Source organism: Cololabis saira, chromosome 16, assembly GCF_033807715.1.
Source record: "Cololabis saira isolate AMF1-May2022 chromosome 16, fColSai1.1, whole genome shotgun sequence".
Lineage (NCBI taxonomy): Eukaryota > Metazoa > Chordata > Actinopteri > Beloniformes > Belonidae > Cololabis > Cololabis saira.
Genome location: NC_084602.1, coordinates 29,811,070 through 29,833,213, shown reverse-complemented (window position 1 = coordinate 29,833,213; position 22,144 = coordinate 29,811,070). Strand labels below are relative to the sequence as shown.

At 37.3% G+C, this 22,144-nt stretch overlaps 1 protein-coding gene across 1 annotated transcript in view; it reads right to left on the bottom strand.

Annotated features, from left to right (window-relative positions):
• Nucleotides 1–22,144, bottom strand: part of LOC133462168 (synaptotagmin-14-like) — a 69,859-nt gene that overhangs the window by 43,062 nt on the left and 4,653 nt on the right. The window contains exon 2 of the mRNA XM_061743308.1: nt 296–343. Coding sequence (XP_061599292.1) covers nt 296–343 — 48 coding nt within the window. The remainder of the gene's footprint in view (nt 1–295; nt 344–22,144) is intronic.

The window sequence follows — 22,144 nt, the reverse complement described above, 5'->3', positions numbered from 1 at the left end:
GAAACTGAAGTCAGGATGGATGTTGTAAAATAATGATCAAACCTAATTACTATTAATAATTCATGAGATTCCCATTCTGTCTATTTTTCTTTAATGTGTCCCTAGAAACACAATGAACACAAGAACGCAGTACAACAACACTGAAAGCACCGCAACACTAAAGACAGGAAACAGAGAATGAGAGTGGAATTGATTAAGAGAGATTAATGATGAATAGTGACGAGGAAGGTGGGGGGGTGGGGGGGTGCAATGCAGGAATCAAAGGTCGGCCTCCAAGAGCTCTGATCTGCCCTACCTTTTCTGACGCAGATCAGCTCATGTACTCCACAGTTACGCTCTCCACCTGGAAAGACAGCGCAATTTCAATGAGCCACATGGTGATGGAGGGAACAAACGACAAAACATCCCTATAACACATTTAAATAAGTTACGACACAGCCAGACAAACTCTTCGTAAAGGGTAGGAATAACACAAATGGCAGACTCAGACATGGACTTGATGGCGGAGCCGTCTGGGAGATTTGCGAGGGCCTGTGCGAAATGGCCGGGGGGGGCCTTCGAAATTTTTGGGTTTTTCGGATCGGACCGGGTGTCTATATGCGCAATTTTAACTCTCCAATTAGCAAAATATTGGATACCTTCCCCTGCCTCATCATCATTTGGCTTGCCTCGACACGGGGCCCCACGGCTGCTTGAGACCAGGTCGGATCGGTGATTTTTGTAACAAATTTATCAAACGAGCCTTTCAGAGAGGCATTAAACTCTCTCTCGTTCTCTCGACATTGTGTGACAGTTTGTTCCACACTCCACCCGTCTGGATCAGAGCACCTTGTGTTTGCGCTTGGTCTGATCAGTTGTATTGAACAACAGACACGCGCATCATTGCACATATATTTATTGATATGCACAGACTAGTACACATTTACGTCTGTAATGGAATGTGACTGTTGATATTTATAAAGGAAAAAACAACAAAAAAAAAAACGCCCATAGTGCGAGGCCCCGTGCGGTCGCACAGTTCGCACACCCCTTGCGGCGGCCCTGCTTGATGGTAACAGTCAGACCTGGGTGTCGAGTGTACAACCTTCTGCTCTGTATGTTCAGTGTGTGTGAAATTTAAATTAAAAAGCAGCGGAAATATGTTGATCTGTTGTTTATTGCCACCAGAACAGGCCATTGATGGACAAATGGCAATTACTAAGTGTTTTCAGATTATTTTATACCTCACCTTACCATACTGTAGGTTGCTTTATTTAGAAAGTAATGATGCTTAAGTTTTGGTAATACAAAATAGTCTTATTTGCCAGAAAATGTGTGGTTCATGTAACAACTTCTACAGGAAATGTATTCAGCTCTTCTGTTTCTATAGCTAAACAATCCATTAATAATATCAAAGGATCCCCCGATGGACACGATTACTTACATTTTTGTTGCATTCTTGGCTGCAATGAGCTACACTGGCTGACCAAAAAAGAAAAATCACCACCTGGATTAAGTCAGCAAATGGGTAAGAATCTCTGTTTAAGTTAACTCATACAGCGCCTCATCGCTTAAACAATTATGTCAGAGGACACATCCAGTGGTTGTGGAAAATGTATCACTCCCTTACAAAAAAAACAAATTACGGGTGTGCATCAAGCAAACAAACAACTAGGGAGATTGTTGACACCATTAAATGTAGGTTATCTGTTCACTAAAACCTGGATGTATTATGTCAAACCATCATCTCCAAGTAAGAAATGATCACCAGAGAAATGATTTTTCACAGAGATCACATCAATATCTCGTTCAATCTAATCAAGCACACAGCAATGCTTAATTATGAAAGTAATTTCCTCACAAACAGTGCCGAGAGAAGCCTTGGGACTAAAGAGCTGTGTAGTCTTAAGAAAATCACTCATTAGCAATGCTAATTAAAAAAGCCTTACATTCACAAGAAAGTGTAAAGATTACACAGTGGAGAGAAAACAAAAGCCCATGTTTATGACTCTTGATGTTGGATGGGAAGAAAAGGGACAAAGTGATTGTCCAGAGTGTTTGGGGGAGTAGCACCATGATCTTGGGTCACTCCAGCTGGCCAGGTCCATGTTGAATAACATTATCTGCCCCCAAAATGAGCTGAGATTAGTTGATTTCCTGAAATTTAGTGAATGAACAGGTTTTTCCATCAGTAGATTTTCTTTTCTTATTTCCCTGATACAGGCATTTGCCAAGATGAAACAGGATTATTCTGGCTCAGATTGTGCAATAGGGGGGTTAGTGAAACCATATCTTCACACTTGATTTGGCCACCACAGACTTTAATTCACTGACAATCCTTGGGATGTTGGGATGTGTTGGCAAAGATTTAACGCAGCGTTCCACATGTCCCTTTGTCAGTACAAGGTTTTAGCCAAAAATGATTGCTATTCTGTATGGGAAATGATTCATCATGTCAGTAACTGAAGTCCCTGAGAGTGGGGGGTACAATTCTATGACGTTAGTTGAAGCAGTTTTTATTTATCGACTAATTATCAAATAGTAAAAACAATAAGTATTTGTTGTAGAGGTTATCCACTATGTCAGGTGCACTGTTCAAGACTAGAACAATTCAATATTGAAGACAATTATTTGGCATTTGGTGAGCCCACAACATTTTGAGATCATTTGTGAACTCTTCTAATTCTGTGGCTGAAACAAAACCGTTTTGTATTTCATAAGATCCCCAAATACCCTTCATCCGGCCCAGCGGCTCGTTATAATGTGGATGTAAAGTGAACGTTAGCAGCATGCGATCTGACTTCAAAAGGCTTCCGCAGGAAAATATCAGATGTAAATGTGTAATGTCACTGCGTTACCAACACCTCATGTCACTGTTTCATTTAATTATTGCCTAAAAACATTCAGGAGTCAAGAGAATGCAGCGTCTCAGGATCCCAGAAAACTCTTCACAACAAGAATAAGTAAATACACATTTGGATTTACCGAGGGATCAGACTGTATTAAAACGGGAATAAAAATCTAGTGATACTTAACTGTTCTGCTTCAAGCTGCAGCTAAAAACAGCATGTACACATTTAGTCTCAAACAGTGCTGACATGCTCACGTTTAGCAGTCACCCCTTGAGGGTTTGAATATTAGCATTTTAGCTGTTATGCATCTCATCAAAGTAAACTGAGGTTGATATATTAAAAGGATTCTAAGACCTCAAAACGAAGCTGTTAGACAAAACATTGAGCTATCTTTATAGTTGGTACAATATCCAGTTGAATAAATAACCCAAAACCAGCTAGAAACTGTAAACATCAGATAGTGTGGTACATTAACAGCATTTCCACCTCTGTTAAGAATATCAGACACATTTCCTGAAGCACGGTGGTAGACCAAATAACGGGACATCATCCGCATACAACAACAATAACATTTGATACTTGAGTTTCAGTGTGCAAACTAATTCTTACTCTTAATAATACTAACCCATTAAGATACAATACAAATACATACTTCACAAATGTAGCACTTTTACCAACCCTTTCAGTGTATGCAACAGCTTTACACACAGAATTTAAGGCATTTAAAAGCATTTTCCAGAGTTAAAAGTAAGCTGTTGTAGATGAAAGAGCTAACTTTTTCAAATGCGTGTCATTACCAGAGGTGGGTAGAGGAGCCAAAAATTGTACTTTTTGTAGTAAAAGTACTGTTACTTCAGAATAATATGACTCAAGTAGAAGTAAAAAGTAGTCATCCAAATAATTACTTGAGTAAAAGTAAAAAAGTACATGGTGAAAAAACTACTCAAGTACTGAGTAACCGTAAACCATTCAAACAGACAAAAGTACAAAATAATCATCTTCAGGCAAATTAAATCAATAAATAATACAATTAATTAGAATTAATAAAAAAATAAAAAATAGCTTAATTTAAAATAATCCTAAAGTAAATTCAACTACTTTAATAAATAATAAATAAAATAATAACAGAATAAAAAGATAAATTAAGCACAAAATTTCAAGCCTTTGTACTTTTCTTTTTTAACCAGGCTCCGCAGGCAGAACTAGAACAAGCCTGTGAACTCATATAAACTCTGTGTGTGGGTTTGAGTGTGTAACAAAACATGCAAAAACAAACATTTTTCCCAAAGAATCACTCAGTGATGTCATGAGATTGACCCGTACGCGGATAAAAGAGATAAAAGAAAAGTAACAAACTCAATGTAGCCTAATGTAGCGGAGTAAGAGTAACAGTTTCATCTTCACAAATCTACTCAAGTAAAAATAAAAAGTATAGTGATTCAAAACTACTCCTAAAAATACAAAAATTTCCCAAAACGTACTCAAGTAAATGTAACGGAGTAAATGTAACTCGTTACTACCCACCTCTGGTCCTCACCGAGGTCCCCTGTCACTCTGAAATATATGAACAGCTTCAGCTCAGTGCGTCGGACCCGATGGATGACAGTTCAAGCTCTGTTGAGCAGAGAGCTTCCACCAGAGCATCAATGTATCATGAGGTAGAATGTGGCATGCATACCTAGGGCCTTTACAAAGAGCTCAGCGTGATCTCTCTGCACCAGTCAGGCCAGCAGTCAGTGACTGTAATTTAGAAGTATTAGTCACACTTATGAGGGCCTCCAGTCTCCAGCTCTGCTGCTGCCTCTGGGATCTGCTACAACTCATCGCTCTGGCTGCTTGCAACTGGGACACTTGTGAAACTTGTTCACTGCTGAACAGAGATACAGAGGCTTGACAGCACTAAAACACATGAGGTTTAATCATTTAGTCGCTCATAAGCTTCCTTTTATCATCACTCATACCACGGCAACATTTTCACTTCGACAAGACCATAACCAAAAACCAAACAGAAGACGAACAGATTAAGGATTATAGGATACACAGGTTAAAAAGGGTACGATAGACGGATTAGAAGCTTAGATCTGATTTATATGTGAAAATTAAGATAGGTTTTGTTTGTTTTTTTCAAACAATATCTGACTTTTCTGCTGTTTTTCAATCACAAGCTTGGTCTTCAAAGCCGCGGCACTATTTTGTAGAATGAGAGACCCCACTGCCATACCAAAGAGTCACCCGTATGGCATGTTGTTCATATAGGTCAAGTCAAAAGGCAGCTGATGGAGAGCTAACGTGTGAATTCAGCAAGCAATCCAGCACTTTACACTTGACACACCTACGCCATCTGAAACGTAAAATGTGTACCAGTAAATGAGAAGCCGAAATAACAAATGTAGAAAATGTCCTGCCATTCCTTGGGATTTTTCAGGTAAGCCTGGCCACTAGGCCTGTGTTGAAAAAATCAATTTCCCAATTCTAAATCGATTCTCATATTAATTCCTAAAAATCGATTAATATGTCTAAAGATCGATTTTTATTTTTTGGGTTTTTTTTTTTATTTTTATTTTTTTAATTTTATTTATTTATGTATTTTCTTTTTTCATCATTACATTTCAACTTTTGGTTATTGTTTTGTTTATCCCCAAAAAAGGAATGTTTTGTTGGACACGAGAATAACTGGTGCCATGTTTTTGCCTTTAAATATGTTTAAAAGTATGAAAACATTAAAGTGTTAGGTTATAATTGCATACATTGTCTATATTCCATTACTTTATATTCTGTCTTGGGGTTACATTTGCAAAAAATTATAAAAACCAAATGCTCAAAAATAAAAAACCAAAATAGACAGAAAATGGAACAAATAAAAATGGAATGTGGAAAAAAATAAAACTGATTTCATCCGTCTCTGTTTGCTGCCCTGGATCTGTTTGGTAATTCTGACCCACATGATGTTTCTGAAAGCAGTTCTATCAGCATTCTGGGAGCTGATTGGTCTTTACAGCATCATTAGCTGCCAATACTTGCTGTTTAATCTCAATATAATACTAGTAGTAATATTTTGCATAACTACAGTCATATAATTCATGCAACAGCTCAAAAAACAGTTTTAATAACACTAACCCAAATCAATATCGGAATCGAATCGATTCAAATCTTGATAATCGATTCTGAATCTTAGGAATCGGAATCGAATCGATTCTTGACATTTGAATGGATCCCCAGCCCTACTGGCCACATGGGTCTGGGGCCTTTCACAGCCATTTCTGCCGGTACAATCACAATAGGGTGTATTCATGTGGGCTTTATGCAATGACTCATAGAGGGGTGTCCATTCAAAACAACCAAGATAGCAGCAGAATAACTAACAACACCCTCACTTAACACGTTTTTGCTGCCATTCACGAGCGTTCATATGCCACTCGATTGCCATTTTGGATGTCTTTTATCTGTCTGCTGTGGTCAGTAGAACAGAGATCCATCACACACAACAAGCTCCACAATATTCCACCCACTGTAGGAGCACAAATCTTACTTTAGTGAAATTGGAGCTGAAGTGAAACACTGCTGCCGTGTAACTGCTCTCCACTCGTCCAGTGTCACCTGGGCTGTCCTTTAGCCCGTCGCAACCGTCCACAGGACTAAGCAGGTATAGCTAATGGAAGGACAGATGGATTAATGGGATTTGTATAATTTAATGCACTTTGATCCTGACGGGAATTGATGTACTGTATTGTTAATGCTTCACTCTGCACTGATTCAGTCATCTCTGCTGAAAAGGTCACGTCCAACATTTCCAATTGCATTGCCTTTGTTGCTGGCTTTGTGCAGTCAGTTGCAGCTGAACAACTATTCAGAAGAACACACTGATCTGATATAGTTTTACTTTTAATAACATCCTATGAAAATGGAATTTGAATCAAATGGGTTTCCTTATGAAAAGTGTGCTTTTGATGCAATATTTATAATCCTGATGAAATGAGACAATCATTTCTGCTCAAAGAGGTGCAGGAAAATCTATCTGTTGGTTATTCGTTGCCATGGGAAAATGGACAAAGCCTGCGTAAATCGTGAACGTGCGGAAGACAGGTTTGGACACAGCGGCTTCAGGGAGAAATACCTCCAGATATGACTCGACTGTCTGAGAACGAGGAGCTGCGTTGTTGCTGTTGTCCAGCAGATCGATAGCACAGCTGTGTGTGGGAGGAAGATCACCATGCTCTTTTCACTTCTCCTTCACTCACCACGCGCTATTCACTTTCACATGTTCTTGAATAGCGTCTACAGAACCGGTTATTCATGACACCACAGGCAGCCGCAGATCCCAACACAGATCTGAGAACGGAACAGATGAGGGAGAATTTTCATTCTGAGACTCATCTCAATTTCATTTTCAGACCGTATCTTGAAAACGGTCAAATATGAATACTAATCAATTCATGGGAAAATATTTCTGAAGAACAAACATCAAAAATGAATAATAAGAATTTCCAAAAATACACACGGTTCCCTTGAACTCCCCTTGAGCCACTTTTGATCGGTTTAAAGAGTGTGGGTTTCCTGAGTCCCACTGTCTCGCTCTCGGAGCGTCACCAGGGAGCAGGTCTGGTTTTCTTTGTACTAAATCAAGGTGAAGTCTGGGGCTTTGCAGTCTTTCCCTCATCCCGACGTCTGAGACCAGTCTGGCAGCATTTTCAGGTTTTGTCCCAGTTTTGTGAAGAATCTCCTCCAGCTGTCCCCTGTAATCAGGCTGCTGAGGAAACAAGCTGGACTCAGGAAAGATGGATGGTCTGAGAAATAAAGTCAACCTGGCAGAAATATCGGCCTGTTTGAGGTCAGGGGGAAGAATATTATGTTCCAAAAGGAACACAAACTTACCGAGCTGCTTTTATAAGGTAAACCCACACATGCCGCTTATCGAAAGGTTTTTCGCAAGTTGTAGAGTTTTCATGTAAATGGGTTTACTGCGGTGAGTACAGGCAGATCTCCAAAATATGAGCGACTGCATGCATGACAAAAAAAGTAAACAAATCCCCCTTTTATTCATATAGAGTGTGGAGTACCAAGGTATAACCTAGACCAGGGGTCGGCAACCCAAAATGTTGAAAGAGCCATATTGGACCAAAAACACAAAAAACTAACGGTCTAAGTCTTGTATAAGCCTTAGAATGAAGGCAACACATGCTGCATGTATCTATATTAGTTATGACTGGGGGAAGTTTTTTTTTCATTATGCACTTCGATAAAAAAGTCGAAATGTTGAGAAAAAAGTCAAAATTTTGAGAAAATGTTGAAATGTCAAGATTAATATTGAAGTACCTTCTAGAGAAAAAAGTCGAAATGTTGAGAAAAAAGTTGAAATGTAAGATTAAAAAGGAAAGGAAAAAGGAAGAAAAAAAGAGAAAAAAAGGAAAAAAAGAAGAAAAAATAAAAAAGGAAAAAGAAGATAAAGAAAAAAAAGAAAAAGAAAAAAAGGAAAAGAAAAAGAGAAAAAAGGGAAAAGAAGAAAACAAAGGAAAAAAGAAAAAGAGAAGAAAAAAAGAAAAGAAGAAAAATAGGAAAAAAGAAAAAAGAAGAAAAGAAAAGGTGAAACATTTTTAAAAAAATCTCCAGGGAGCCACTAGGGCGGCGCTAAAGAGCCTCATGCGGCTCTAGAGCCGCAGGTTGCCGACCCTTGACCTAGACAGTAAATCACACACTAAAAAGAGAGTCCTTACTAATGTTTTTCATTCTTTTAGAGGTAATTACAAGAGGTTTATTTATATTCATGACTGTTCCATGCTGTCAGTTTTCTTTCTTGCCTATACCAACCCAAACGGTGCATTAAGAAACTGGGGAAACTGTTAGCGAAAGGAAATCAATCAACCATTTAATAAAAATGAGGAAGCATGAAAAACCACCAGAAGATCTTCTTGACCATTGATAGATACATCATATCATTAGATTATAGATCATGAATGGTTCCATAGTAGGGATAGGCGGTATGGACTAAAAAAATTACCACAATAATTTCTGGCATTTATCCCGAAAACGATAAAAATGACGATAAAAAAAAAACCCAATTCAACTCCACTTTTGTAACTATAAATCTAAAAACACTGCTCTAAAAGAATACTAAATGCTACTAAACGTCATCAATTGGAATTTTTCTTTCCTTCCTTCCTTCCTTCCTTCCTTCCTTCCTTCCTTCCTTCCTTCCTTCCTTCCTTCCTTCCTTCCTTCCTTCCTTCCTTCCTTCCTTCCTTCCTTCCTTCCTTCCTTCCTTCCTTCCTTCCTTCCTTCCTTCCTTCCTTCCTTCCTTCCTTCCTTCCATAAATCAGCTTTACACAAAAACGTCATCAACGGGAATTTATCATTTTTTACCACAAGATGACAAATTCTTACCGTGGGGAATTGTTTTGACGGTTTATCGGGAACGGTAAAATATCGCCCATTCCTATTCCATAGAACAGTCCATGGTGTGGGTAAGCATGGCTTCATGGGAATTCCCTCCTACAAAAATGTTTGGTTGCAAATATTTCACATGTTGGATATTTACTTTTTCAGATCAATGTGGTTCAAACATTCTTCTCAGCAGATTCACTCTGAAAACACTTCAAACCACAGAAGATCTGATAAATAACCTGTACAATGATCAGTGTGATGGGGATGGGATGTAGGATTGATGGAAGGGAAAAGCTGGGACCAAAATTAGCCTGATTGTCCTGAACTGGTCACCAGTATAATGTTTATAGTGTAAATACACATAAAGTAACTGACTCAATGGCTTACTGGTGAGCTGTTTAAACACCACAGAAGCTAAAGTCTAAGAGAAAGGAAGGTTCTGAGTTACAGAAGTGGTTAGTTTGACATAGTGCCACTATCCTCACCTAGGTTTTATCATTTTGAAGTTGACAGTTAATCTTAACCTTTAAGAAGAAGAGTGATTTTCTACGTTGTATTAACGTTACTTTGGGACGACACAAACTATATCCAAGGTTTGATCTGAACTGGCGCCTCTTGGAACACGATTTGGGGACTTCACTTCGGTGGAGACTAACTGCTGCATTAACTATTAATGAGTTTCTGTTACCACTAGAACGGCATGAAACCTGAAAATTGCAAAGAAAAGCCTGGAACAGAAACACAAAGAATCTGGGAAAAACTGTAGAATATCACAGACATTCGTACGGTGAAGGTGGTTTTCAGACGCGACAACAGTCCAGTTCAGCACAAAAGTGTAATTGAAACACATTTCCCACATTTGCAAATCTCCAGCACTGGATGCGGCGTAGTCAGTTGACAATATAAATGTAATCTATTAGTATTATATGAACCTTTTTAATGATGTATGTACAGTATGTAGGCGAACAACCACATCAGGGCTACAAGATATTTGGAAAACATGTGATACGCAATATAGTAGTTGAAAATTGGGATGGTTATACGATTTACATTAACTTCCTGCTTTGAGGCTAAAACTTACGACAGAGTATTAGGGCCAAACTAAGAAAAAAAAAAGGGAAATTACGAGAATAAAGTCATAATGTTGCGAGAATAAAGTCGTAATAGAATAAAGTCGTAATATTATGAGAATAAAGTCGTAATATTATGAGAATAAAGTCGTAATATTATGAGAATAAAGTCGTAATATTACGAGAATAAAGTCGAAACATTACGAGAATAAAGTCGTAATATTATTTTACGATAATAAAGTCGTAATATTACGAAAATAAAGTTGTAATTTATGAGAATAAAGTCGTAACATTACGAGAATAAAGTCGTAATATTACGATAATAAAGTCGTAATTTATGAGAATAAAGTCGTAATATTATGAGAATATAACTTATGAGAACTCTTAACAGGGCAGAGAACTCTTAAAAGGGCAGTCTTCTCCCTGTGTTAAAATGAGGAATATTGAGCATCTTGTGAAGTTATATTTATATATTTATATTATATTTAATATTACGACTTTATTCTCAAAATATTACGACTTTATTCTCGTAATATTATGACTTTATTCTCGTAATTTTACGACTTTATTCTCATATTTTTACGACTTTATTCTCGTAATTTCAATTTTTTTGTCTTAGTTTGGCCCTAATACTCCTTCGTAAAAACTAACCCCAGACTTCTGCAATATATTTTGCAGAACTTTTGTACTTTGTTGTACTTACAGTTTATTAAAATTGAGTTAGTGCAAAAAAAAACCCAAACAACCCTGAGAATTCCTTGACTGTGAGTCTTTAGTAGATAGATGATACAGCAAACTTATGAAGACATATGAAGACTTGTAAGGAAATAATTAAGAACAGTGTTCGTGTGTGACGTCTGCATCTGTTATTGCCCCGGTTGGTGAATCAGTGATATTAATCAGACACTAAAGGACGCTCATCACATTTGTGTATCTTGAAGACTGAAGATTTCACTAAAAAAAAAACACCGGCCAGCTGGTAAAGTCTGAGGAGAGAGGTAATAAAAATTGTGATGATTAACCTCAACAACACCAACCATATGTGGTAAGAGGTCAAATACCTGGTAAGAGCAAATGCAAACAAGGATGATTATTATTTCTGGATATGTGACCAAAACATAAAGATATGGGAGAGTAAATTAACTTTATATTATATCTTATCAGCAACAATATTACCTCATTTATCAGACACATCTCTTGTCAGCACCCATGTTATATTAAAACATTCAGTCTCTTTATTGAAGCTGGCAGGCAGGAGGTTAGTGCTAAATCAGGACGTGTAAGAAACATGTTTGTGCCGTCTTTGTGAGAGGCACGAGGGAGACACTCCAAAATAAGCTCCAGCTGAGCCAATTAACTCCTGGCGGATACAGTATGCGTCAAAGCTTAGCCAGCTTAGCCAACAGCTGAGCCATAAGTACGTTAACCAGCAACAGTTTCCTTCACACTCTGCATCCATATTTCTCAATGTCTGGCTTTAGTTTCCAAGCAAGAAAACATTTCTGTATTGAACAACTTTCCATAACCTCAGGCAACGAAAACACATTTTCAAAAGTAGTTCAGTGGATGATTTATTTTAAAACAGATTAGCCCAGTTCGGGGTCAGTTGATTGTACAAAGTCGGTAATAGCTTTAGCCTGCCATCAGTGTAGGAAATGATAGCTGGAGAGAAACAAACCCATGAAAAATATCAAACATTTCTGCACAAAATGTGTTCTTTAAAAAAAAAAAAGTGAATTGCAGCACAACTTTTCTCTCTATCTTTCTTCTGGTACACAGTGATTAATGTGAAAATAGGAATTGGACGAGCATTCTAAGGAAAATGATCCGAGCCAAGTCAATCCATCTGTTTTTTAGTGATTCATCTCCCCAGTTGTTCGACTGGCTATGTGTCAACCAGAGAACCAATCAACGACAAAACTACAACCCTCAGGGTAGCAAATCCCTCGCCTTGTCTCCAACATTTCACCAGCTTATGCACACATCTGAATAAATCTGTTCTGAACCACGGCCAGTGTCTGTCAAGACTCTACTCTAACATAAAGTGTTATCCTGCTTACTGTCACTTCATTAAGAGTAAAAGTTAAAAGCTCAATTTGAATGTGGACTCCCACCATATTCATATTCCAACAACCTTCCTCCAAATTTTGTATTTTTTTCTAGCCACAATGTTAGCAAATTAATGTCACAAGGAACTGTTGTAACTACACAACAAGTGAAAGTCCCTACAAGCAGTACTGGAGTTGAGGGGGGATGAGGGGGGATGGCATCCCCTCATGAAATAAAAACGGTCCAAATCATCCCCCTGTTAAACTGCCATCCCCCCTTTCTATCCATTATGTCATTTCATCAATGAATGTGGTTTTACTGCTATTTCAACATTTAGAGTCATCACCAGAAAAATAACACCAGAAAAATAATTTATTTGACCATTTTCACCTGGTGAAAATTACATTTTCCCTTGAAATAAGTAGGAAAATCTGCCAGTGGGACAAGATTTATCTTCTCATTACAAGCAAAAAAATCTTGTTCCACTGGCAGATTTTTCTACTTATTTCAAGTGAAAATCTACTTGAAACAGGTGAAAATTGTTGTTTTTTCCAGTTTTTTCTTGTTTTAAGTGAGATTTTTTTACTAAAATTAGACTTTTTAACCAGAAATAAGACAAATATTCTTGTTTAGATTTTGAGTTTTTGCAGTGATCCATGTTACTTATCCTGTGAAGGACAGAGTTATATTGATAAGTTCAGAAAGCTGTTTTTTATTGTTGTGTTTTGATGTATTTGATGTAAGCCCAGTGGATATTTAAAGCTTACAGAAGGCTGCATTTAACTGCTGCTATGTCATTCCTGCAGTATTTCTGCAGGTGTTTTGGTCACTGCTATTATTTGTAATATATTATATTATTTGCAATCAGCACAAATTATCTGTCCCCATATGATAAAATCCACCATCCCCCCTGATTTTTTTTTACAACTCGAGTACTGCCTACAAGACCTCCTCCACGTACATACATGTGCAACCATACCTTACTCATGCATTGTACACTCATTCAAACCTTACCAGAGATGAAGTAATCACACTAGTCAGATGAACCGACTGGTGTTTCTTTACCTGCTTTACAATGCATGCCCTTGACTCCTCCAGTCTATGGGGCGGGGATCCGCAATCAATGCAGGAAGTGCTTTTTCCCCCATCTCTTTTGATGGAACTGTCTATTGATAAAAGTAAACAGCGCCGTGGTTGCCGTAGCATGTAATGTGGACTTAAGCCATTAATCTTACTTTGCTCTGTAACACATAAATGGACATTTGAATCAGACAGCGAATCACTTGGTGGGCATAACATAAAAAATTTATAATTGTCAATTTAGGAAAACAACTGATGAATTAATCAACTACCAAAACCAGCATTAGCTGCAGAAACAGGTTTCAGTAAATTCATGGGTTCCATGCTTTAGAAAATGGGGGTCCAACTATCAGCAAATGAAAGTATAAGTATCCAAAGCAGAGAAAAACGGAACAATAATACCCGATACGAAGCAAATGTTTACAGGTGTGTTACAACCAAAAACGTAATAACGGCCAATAACGTAATAACTGCCAATAATGTAATAATTCTGGCCATTTCAAATGTAATAAAGCCAATAGTGTAATAATGTGCCAATAATGTAATAAAACTTTTGAGTCAATAATGTAATAACTTTTTGCCGATAATGTAATAATTTTGTAATAATTTTTTAATACCAGGCCAATAACGTAATAACCAGCCAATAATGTAATGCCTTATTACATTATCGGCAAAAAGTTATTACGTTATTGGCTCAAAAGTTTTATTACATTATTGGCACATTATTACACTATTGGCCTTATTACATTTGAAATGGGCAAAATGATTACGTTATTGGCCATTATTACGTTTTTGGTTGTAACACAGGTGAAACAAAAATGAACTAGACACATTTAGAAAAAAATGTATTTCTCTGATTCTTCCATTTTTGTCTTGCTAATTCTCGTTAGTTGCGTTAAGGAGTGTGCTAAGTTTGTATGCTGTGATTATAAACTGTAATTCAGGGGAAAAATGTGGCTTTTAAGCTTACAATAGTTTTAAGATTTTTTGTAGAAACCTAGGCGTAACAAACATTTGTATATTATTGCATTGTTAAATTGATTTAGCTAGTGTATTAGCTAAGGTTTACAACATGTTCGTTCATACTTGGAGATGTTCGACATTCGGGGTCAAAACCAAAATATCTGGTCTAAAAGTGCTAAAGCTCCAACAAGGACTTATACTGATCTATATATTGGTCTCAAGTCCTCATTGCAGCTGATCTAGGTTCAAGTAGCTGTGGTCCTGTGCCGTGTTTCGTCCGCCTCTGTCTCCCTGCTTTCCTGTATCCTCACTGTCAAATAAAGGCTACCAGCATACAAAAAAAACATACAAAAAAAATTAAATACTGATGCAAATCCGTGGCTGGGAGGAAGTTTGCAGTTAAGTAATACGTCTCTGAGGGTTTGTCGCTATGACAAATCCTGTTACTACAACCAGTATTCATATTAAAATATTAAAAAGGGGAGCTTTAAATATAATCATCAATAATAATCAAGACTCTTCTCGCGGTTTTGCCGTCATTTCTCTCAAGTGACAAGGAAACCACTTGATTTAATTTACGGTACAGAGGAGACAGTTTCACACAGCCCAGTAATGCATTGCTTTGCCACATGAGCACTTCCTCAATGCTCACATTAGCTCAAATGGTCCGTGGACATATTGGCTATTATCACCTCTTATCCTGCTCATCTAAATCCAAAACAAAAAGGGCATAGCCAAACAGAAGCTATATATTTATTTTGTAACGCAACAAAAACCTCTGTTATACTAATTGAACTCAGAAAAGCTGGTTGATAATGTCTCTACAAATTAAAAGTCCCCGTGTCTCCCGTGTTTTCATTGTATCCGTGTGCAATGACAACAAAGTCTCAGGTCTCAGGACTCAGGATTCAACAAGGCTTCATACAGACCACACACACACCGACACACACACTCTAAACAGGTCTGCTGGCGATGTGTTGCTCAGAAAATGAGACTCAAACAGGATATGACCAATTCATCCGTCAGAAGATGTCACAGAGTGGCCTTTTAAAAAACAGCAGCAACACACAGAAATGTGTAAAACTAAAGAAAGCAGGAACTTCTTTTACAGCTTTTCTGTAAAGTTGTGAGTGGATCTGTCAGTTTTGATTAACGTATTTCATCATTTTCACTTCCATTATTGAACAAAAGCGAGCTTCGGCAGCTCTGTTCTGTCACACAGCCCGCTGGGTACATTCAATTAAGATAATGATCGAGGAGATCTAAAATATGTGGCGTTGAAAGCTGTACTCTTTGATAGCGATCACTTCACAAGAAGATTTACAGATGCATTAGCAAAATAAACTATAAACAAAACTTTGATCACATTTGGGATTGATATTTATGTCATTATAAGAGTCTCTAAATGCTCTCTGCAGTATAGTATGAGCTTTGAAATACAAAGAAAGCTAAAATCACTATTGATGTTCTTGAATTTATTTTTCCTCATCATGTACTGTATTCTGTATATTTATTACATTTAAAGTGCAACCGAAAGGATAACTGACATCTTATTCAATAAACAGATGTTACCTGCAGATTTGCATGTGTTTGCATCTCAAAGTGTTGGCAAGGAAGATGTTTTCAGATGTACCTGTCCTTGATGTGGCGAGTTGCAATCTGAACATCAGCTGGAAGCATTCTGAGACGACTCATCCCCGTGACACTTTGTGATATTTACCCAACCGAACCTAACAAGTACACACAGGTACACACACAGACAGCCTCCGTATGGAGGCCGGTCTGTGGACGCTGCAGGTCAGCCCCACAGCTGCTGCATACATTTCAGCAGAACCTAACAAACTCTGCTGGAATATATCACTGCCAAAAGTTGCCGGGATCAAAGCCTTTTAAGAAACGGCACTCTGCTGACTAATGCAGAGAGGCAGCCAGGTCAGTGGGCAGAGCTAAATAAGCTTATAAATTGGGCGAAGTGTGCCAGTCTAAGGGTTTGATGACAAATATAGACTCTGATTTAGTTTTATTGTTTATATTTTAGTTCAGTTAAAATATTAATACAATTTAAAATACTTGTGTGCAATGTGTATTTACTCAAACTAGGGCTGGGCGATATATCGAGATTTTAATATTTATCAATATATTTTCAAACGCGATATGGTACGAGACAATATCGTTTATATTGATTTAAATTTATTTATTTATTTTTTATTTTGATATAGCTTATTTTGTGACAAATTGACTTGAAGGTTTTATTTGAGATTTGCACAAATGTTTTTTTATTTGCACAACTGTCAACCTCAGTGGAAAAGTCTGCCTGTTACTGTCTACATTGTGTCAATTGCACAGTGTATTTTAATGTAATTGTTATGAAGGAAAGGGATATTTGTTTTATTTTATTCAAGAAGCATTTTTATTCTATATATGCAGGCAGTTTATTTTTATTTCATTTGTTTTATACATTTTGATATTGTGCAGACCTCTGTTAATAAAGGTACCTGTGTGACATTTGGCACGAGGCTTTGTATTAAAACTGACTGTTTTTTTAAAGGGTTTGCCTCAGAAAAAAATGAAGCTAACAGAGATGCTATGCTATAATGCTTTGGGGGAAACCCCAATTGTGGCACAGAAAAAATATCGATATATATCGAGTATCGCCATTTAGCTAGAAAATATCGAGATATGACTTTTGGTCCATATCGCCCAGCCCTAACTCAAACATACACAATTTGTGGCACTAACAAATTGCTTTTGCATGTGATTCACTAAGATGATGTGCAAAACAACACCAAAACAAAAACTAGTTTTCTCTACCTCAGAAACACCTAATTTTCTGTAACCTGTTGAGGAACAGAGTGGAGAACACCAAAAGTCCCAATTAAGACTATAAACAAGCTCTAGATTTGTACATGTGCCAAATTCTGGATCACCAATGAAAGACAAAAACACATCAATCAAAGCTTTTAAACGTTTACCTTTCCCAGATACTTCATCACACATGCATTTGCCTAATTTACAGCCAGTAATGAAGGGTCCAGGGTCGTTGTGCAGTTTTCTGAAGGTGAACTCTGGCGTCCTGCATTCCTCATGTCCTATTATAATATTATAAGACTGTGGAAGACCTCACCTATTAACATATTTAGAGGCTGAGACAAATTACTTATAAACAGAACGGTTATAAAGACCGTGTCCCTCAGGGTATACTCTGGGAGGATAGGAAACTGGGTTTGTTGCTACGGGCTATTTAGTCTATCCAAATGGAGTGAGAGTCTGGTCTCCGTTGATGATAATAAGTTACATAAGTTTCATGTGGGAGTTGGACTCCAACAAGGCTGCCCTTTGTCACCAATTCTGTTCATAACCTTTATGGACAGAACGTCTTATTTCCATCACTGGGTGAAAGGGGTCCAGTTCAGTGGTTTTAAAATTTCATCACAGTTTTTTTATGATAATATGGCCCTGCTGGAGTCATCAAGCTAAACTCTTCATGTCTGAGGGGTTGGGAGTTAAATGTGAAACATTAAATGTGAAACAGCAAAGAAGAATCAGCACTTCTAAAAGCTGGGTCAAAAGGCGAAACTCTGTTTATCGGTTGATCTAGGTTCCGTTCCTCACCTATTTGTGTCCAGATGTGTATGTAATGATAAAAAAACCAAGATTGCTGTTCGTGTGGGCTGGCTGGCATTTCAATCCCTCGCTCACACGTATGTGCTGGAAATGCCTCAATGGTGCTGTTTGTTGAGTTTGAATGAGGTGAGGGCTGAACTAAATTGTGGACTAAATTGTGAATTCTGTGTCTGGCAATGGCAGCATAGTGTCTGTCAAAAGGGAACCTTTCAATTAATCATGCTTTACTGAACGGTAGGGCTGGGCGATTTTGGACAAAAATAAAATCCCGATTTTTTTCTCTGAAAACCCGATTTTCGATTTCGATTTCGATTTTTTTGGTAAACCTACAAAAGACAATGGAATAAATTGTTTCAAATATTTTATCTTTATTTTTAAAGAAAAATAGCAAACAAATTGGGAATGACGTGCAATTGAAAGATACTGTAAATCCTCCTTGAGTTTAGTAAAGTGACAACATTTACAATTTTCCAAGCCAGCTGCAAAAAAGGAAAATTTTCGATTTTCGATTTTCCGATTTTCCCTTTTTTAACATCGTCTTGATTAATAAATCCGATTTAGATTTAAAATCGATTAATCGCACAGCCCTACTGAACAGTGCTGTGAGCCCTCGGTTAGAGATAGGGTAAAAAGTCTTCTGGAGAGACTGGAAGTTGGAGAGAAGCCAGTTAAAGCGGTTCAGGCATCTGGTTTGGATATCTCCCACCGGAGGTATTTCAGGTATTTCCAACCAGGAAAAAGGCCTGGGGCAGACCCAAGAAAGACACACTGGAGAGACTATTTCTCTCGCCTTTGGGACACCTCAGCATCCCCCAGAAAGGCTGGTGGCCACGGCATGCAAACCATAAGTCTGATAAGTTGCAGTTATTGGATCGATCAGGATTGGCTTGGTTGCCAAGACAAATGTATAGTTATAAAAGGTTTCAAGGGTGTAAGACCAGGGGGTGCTTATGGAGCACTGGACAGAGCCAGTTGGCCTGCAACTGGAAGGTCACTGGAAAGATCCCAAGCCCCATATGTGCCAAAATCACAAATAACTATCCAGAACAAAATGTCCTGATGTTGCAACCCCAACATAGAGGGGGTGGGAAACCACAAGAGGTTGCTTTAATTATTTTACATGGATAAAACCAAGTTAAAAATAGGCCTGTGTTGAAAAAAATCGATTTTCTGATTCTAAATCGATTCTCATATTAATTCCTAAAAATCAATTTGTATGTCTAAAGATCGATTTTTTTTTTCTTATTAAAATTGTTTTTTTTTTTTTTTTTCATCATTACATTTTTGCCTGGTGGACTTTAATTCCAGTAGTCCCAGTAGTTTTGAAAACTCCTGAACTAAATGAACTTTTCTTTAGAGAAAATGCTGGACATTTCAGCTTAAATTTCTAAATGTTATATTAGTTCAATGAAGTTCATATTATCTATATTTACTATAGCTTGTTTGGTTTCTCTGTTATCGGACACGGTTTGTCATGAAATACCTGAAAAATGCCGGGTGCTTCATGGCAAGCTGTGTGTCTGGTGACAGAATAAATCAGACAAGCTAAAATAATTTGTTTACTGCTTGAGCTGTTGCAATTTCTTTCTTTTTTTGCACTTTAAATGGATATTGAAATGCCTATTTGAGTTATTTATTTCTTAATTATTTCACAATAATTATTGTGAAATTATTATTTCAATAGTTATTTTACAGTCATATAATCCAGGCAACACTAACCCAAATCAATATCGAATCGAATTGGATCGGATCAAATCAAATGGTGATAATTGATTCTGAATCTTAAGAATCGGAATCGAATCGATTCTTGACATTTGAATCGATACCCAGCTCTAGTTAAAAATATAAATGAAAATTAATATTTAAAACCATTGCAGAACAAACAAGTCAAAATTCTGACATGGATTTATTTTTCAACATTAGTTAAGAACCAAAATATATAGTGACAGAGTACAATTCAGTCATCCCTCTACATTATTAAAAAATTCAGCAAAGTTACATAAACAGAGGTGAAACGTAAAAGCAGATCCTTGCAGAAAGGAAAATCAACAGGAAAGACAGAACTATTTCGTTATGTTTTATCTGTGAGTTTAATGTAGAGTTCTGTGTAATGTAGTCTGTCCAAAGCACAGCAAACGCTTTACACAGCTAACCCAAGTCAGACAGAGTTTTGTTTTCTTTAATCCAAGTTGAAAACACATAGTGAGACTTCGTTAAGGCCAGTCTCGTTAGAATAACGCCAGAAAACAATAGTTTTTTCCCTGAATCTGACAGGAAAAACAGCAGAACACACGTGCTGAGCAGCGGAGCTGTCCTTTCAGCACCACCGATACAAACACTGCCGTGGAAAATCACCGCTCTCACACAAATACAGTCAACTTTCACACACTCCAGCCAAACCAGACGCCATCAATTCACCCTCCCGAAAAGCCAGAGCACTTTGAAGCTCACGCCGTGTTAAACCGCGTCACCTATTATTTCCAGCTGGAGTTAATTAAAAGCAGCGGAGAGACGTTATTGGCCTACTTACCATCAATCGCCATGATGTTCTGTTTTGGCTCGAACCAAAGTGGGCGGTAAAGAAGGGGGAGCAGCCCATTGTGAGGTGAGGGAGGGGGGGGATCAGGACATGGTACGGTCCCCGAGACACCAATGTCTGGAGAAAATGCTGTTCAAATGTCAGATGTAGAATTTGCAAAAAAGTATAGATGGAAGAAAGAAAATTGCACGGATCCATAAATTCAGACAGAGATCAGATTTTATTATATGTTAACAATTTACAATAAGGGTCCCTTAATCAACGTTAGTTAATGCATTATTAAGCATTAATTAACAGTTTAATAATAGTTAAATAATAGTTAATAATAGTTAAATAAACAGTGAATGATTAGTAGATTATTAGGTAGCTGTTACTTAATGCTTATTCACTCCAAATAAACACCATTAGAAATGATTACTAGGGGCATTATTAACGTTTTACTGAAGTTTATTCATTAACACATTTAAGCATTAACATTAATGCTTACTAATGTATTAATTAACTCTGAGCAGTAGACATGAATTAACTGTTTATTAATGCATTAACTAATATGCTAATTAATGTTAAGTAATACATAATAATGGTTATTTAACTATTATTAAACTGTTAATTAATGCTTAATAATGCATTAACTAACTTTAATTAAGGGACCCTTATTGTAAAGTGTTACCTATTATATTTAATTGAAAGAACAATGAGTATTGGACAATGGGACCCCATTATTAAAGGGGACCTATTATGAAAAACACGTTTTTTCTTGGTTTAACATATATAAAGTGGTCTCCCCTCAGCCTGCCAACTCAGAGAAGGAGGAAAGCAACCAAATTCTGCAGTGTCTGTACAGCCGCCCGGATGAGCCATCCAGTGTGATGTGGATCTACGAGCCATTCAGATTCTGCTCCCGTCGTTACATAACCAAAATGCAATTTGCATCGGTTGGCCTCCGATGCGTGAAACCACGGCCACAACTAACTCTGGCCGGAACAACAACAACTAACACCGCCGTCCGGAGCTTCCGCCATTTTTTCGTAGCGGTGTATCGCGTCATTCAGGCAGCCAATCAGCACAGAGCCTCATTATCATAGCCCCGCCCACTCAGAATCCTGCATAGATAATAAGGTTAGAGAATGGGAAGATAAAGACATGGCTCAGAGGCTTAATTTCTAATTTATTTAGCAAAAACAATCAAAAGCTTGTTTTTAAGACATTCAAGGCCTTTTTAAAATAGGTATTAGATGCCATAATAGGTCCCCTTTAAATAATATGTTATGTACAATATATATCTCCAAAACATATACTCTTAAATGCTTTGGATTCATTTCATTACATTTCCAAGACATGTCTATTTCAGGGAGATACATTGAAGTGATTTATAACTGTTATTACTATGTGAGTGAGTGTGTCATTGCTTAATAATGATGATAATAATAAAATCGAGACTCTATGCATGAAGCCCCACAGTGACACTTACTAACTAACTTACTTGGATAACCATATAATCAACAATTTAGAGATAATCAAGTCACGGCCATGAGTTAACAGGGTGTGGGATTGTTGTGAATGAACCTTGGATAATTATATGTTTCCTGTATTTGTGTGCAGTTGAACAA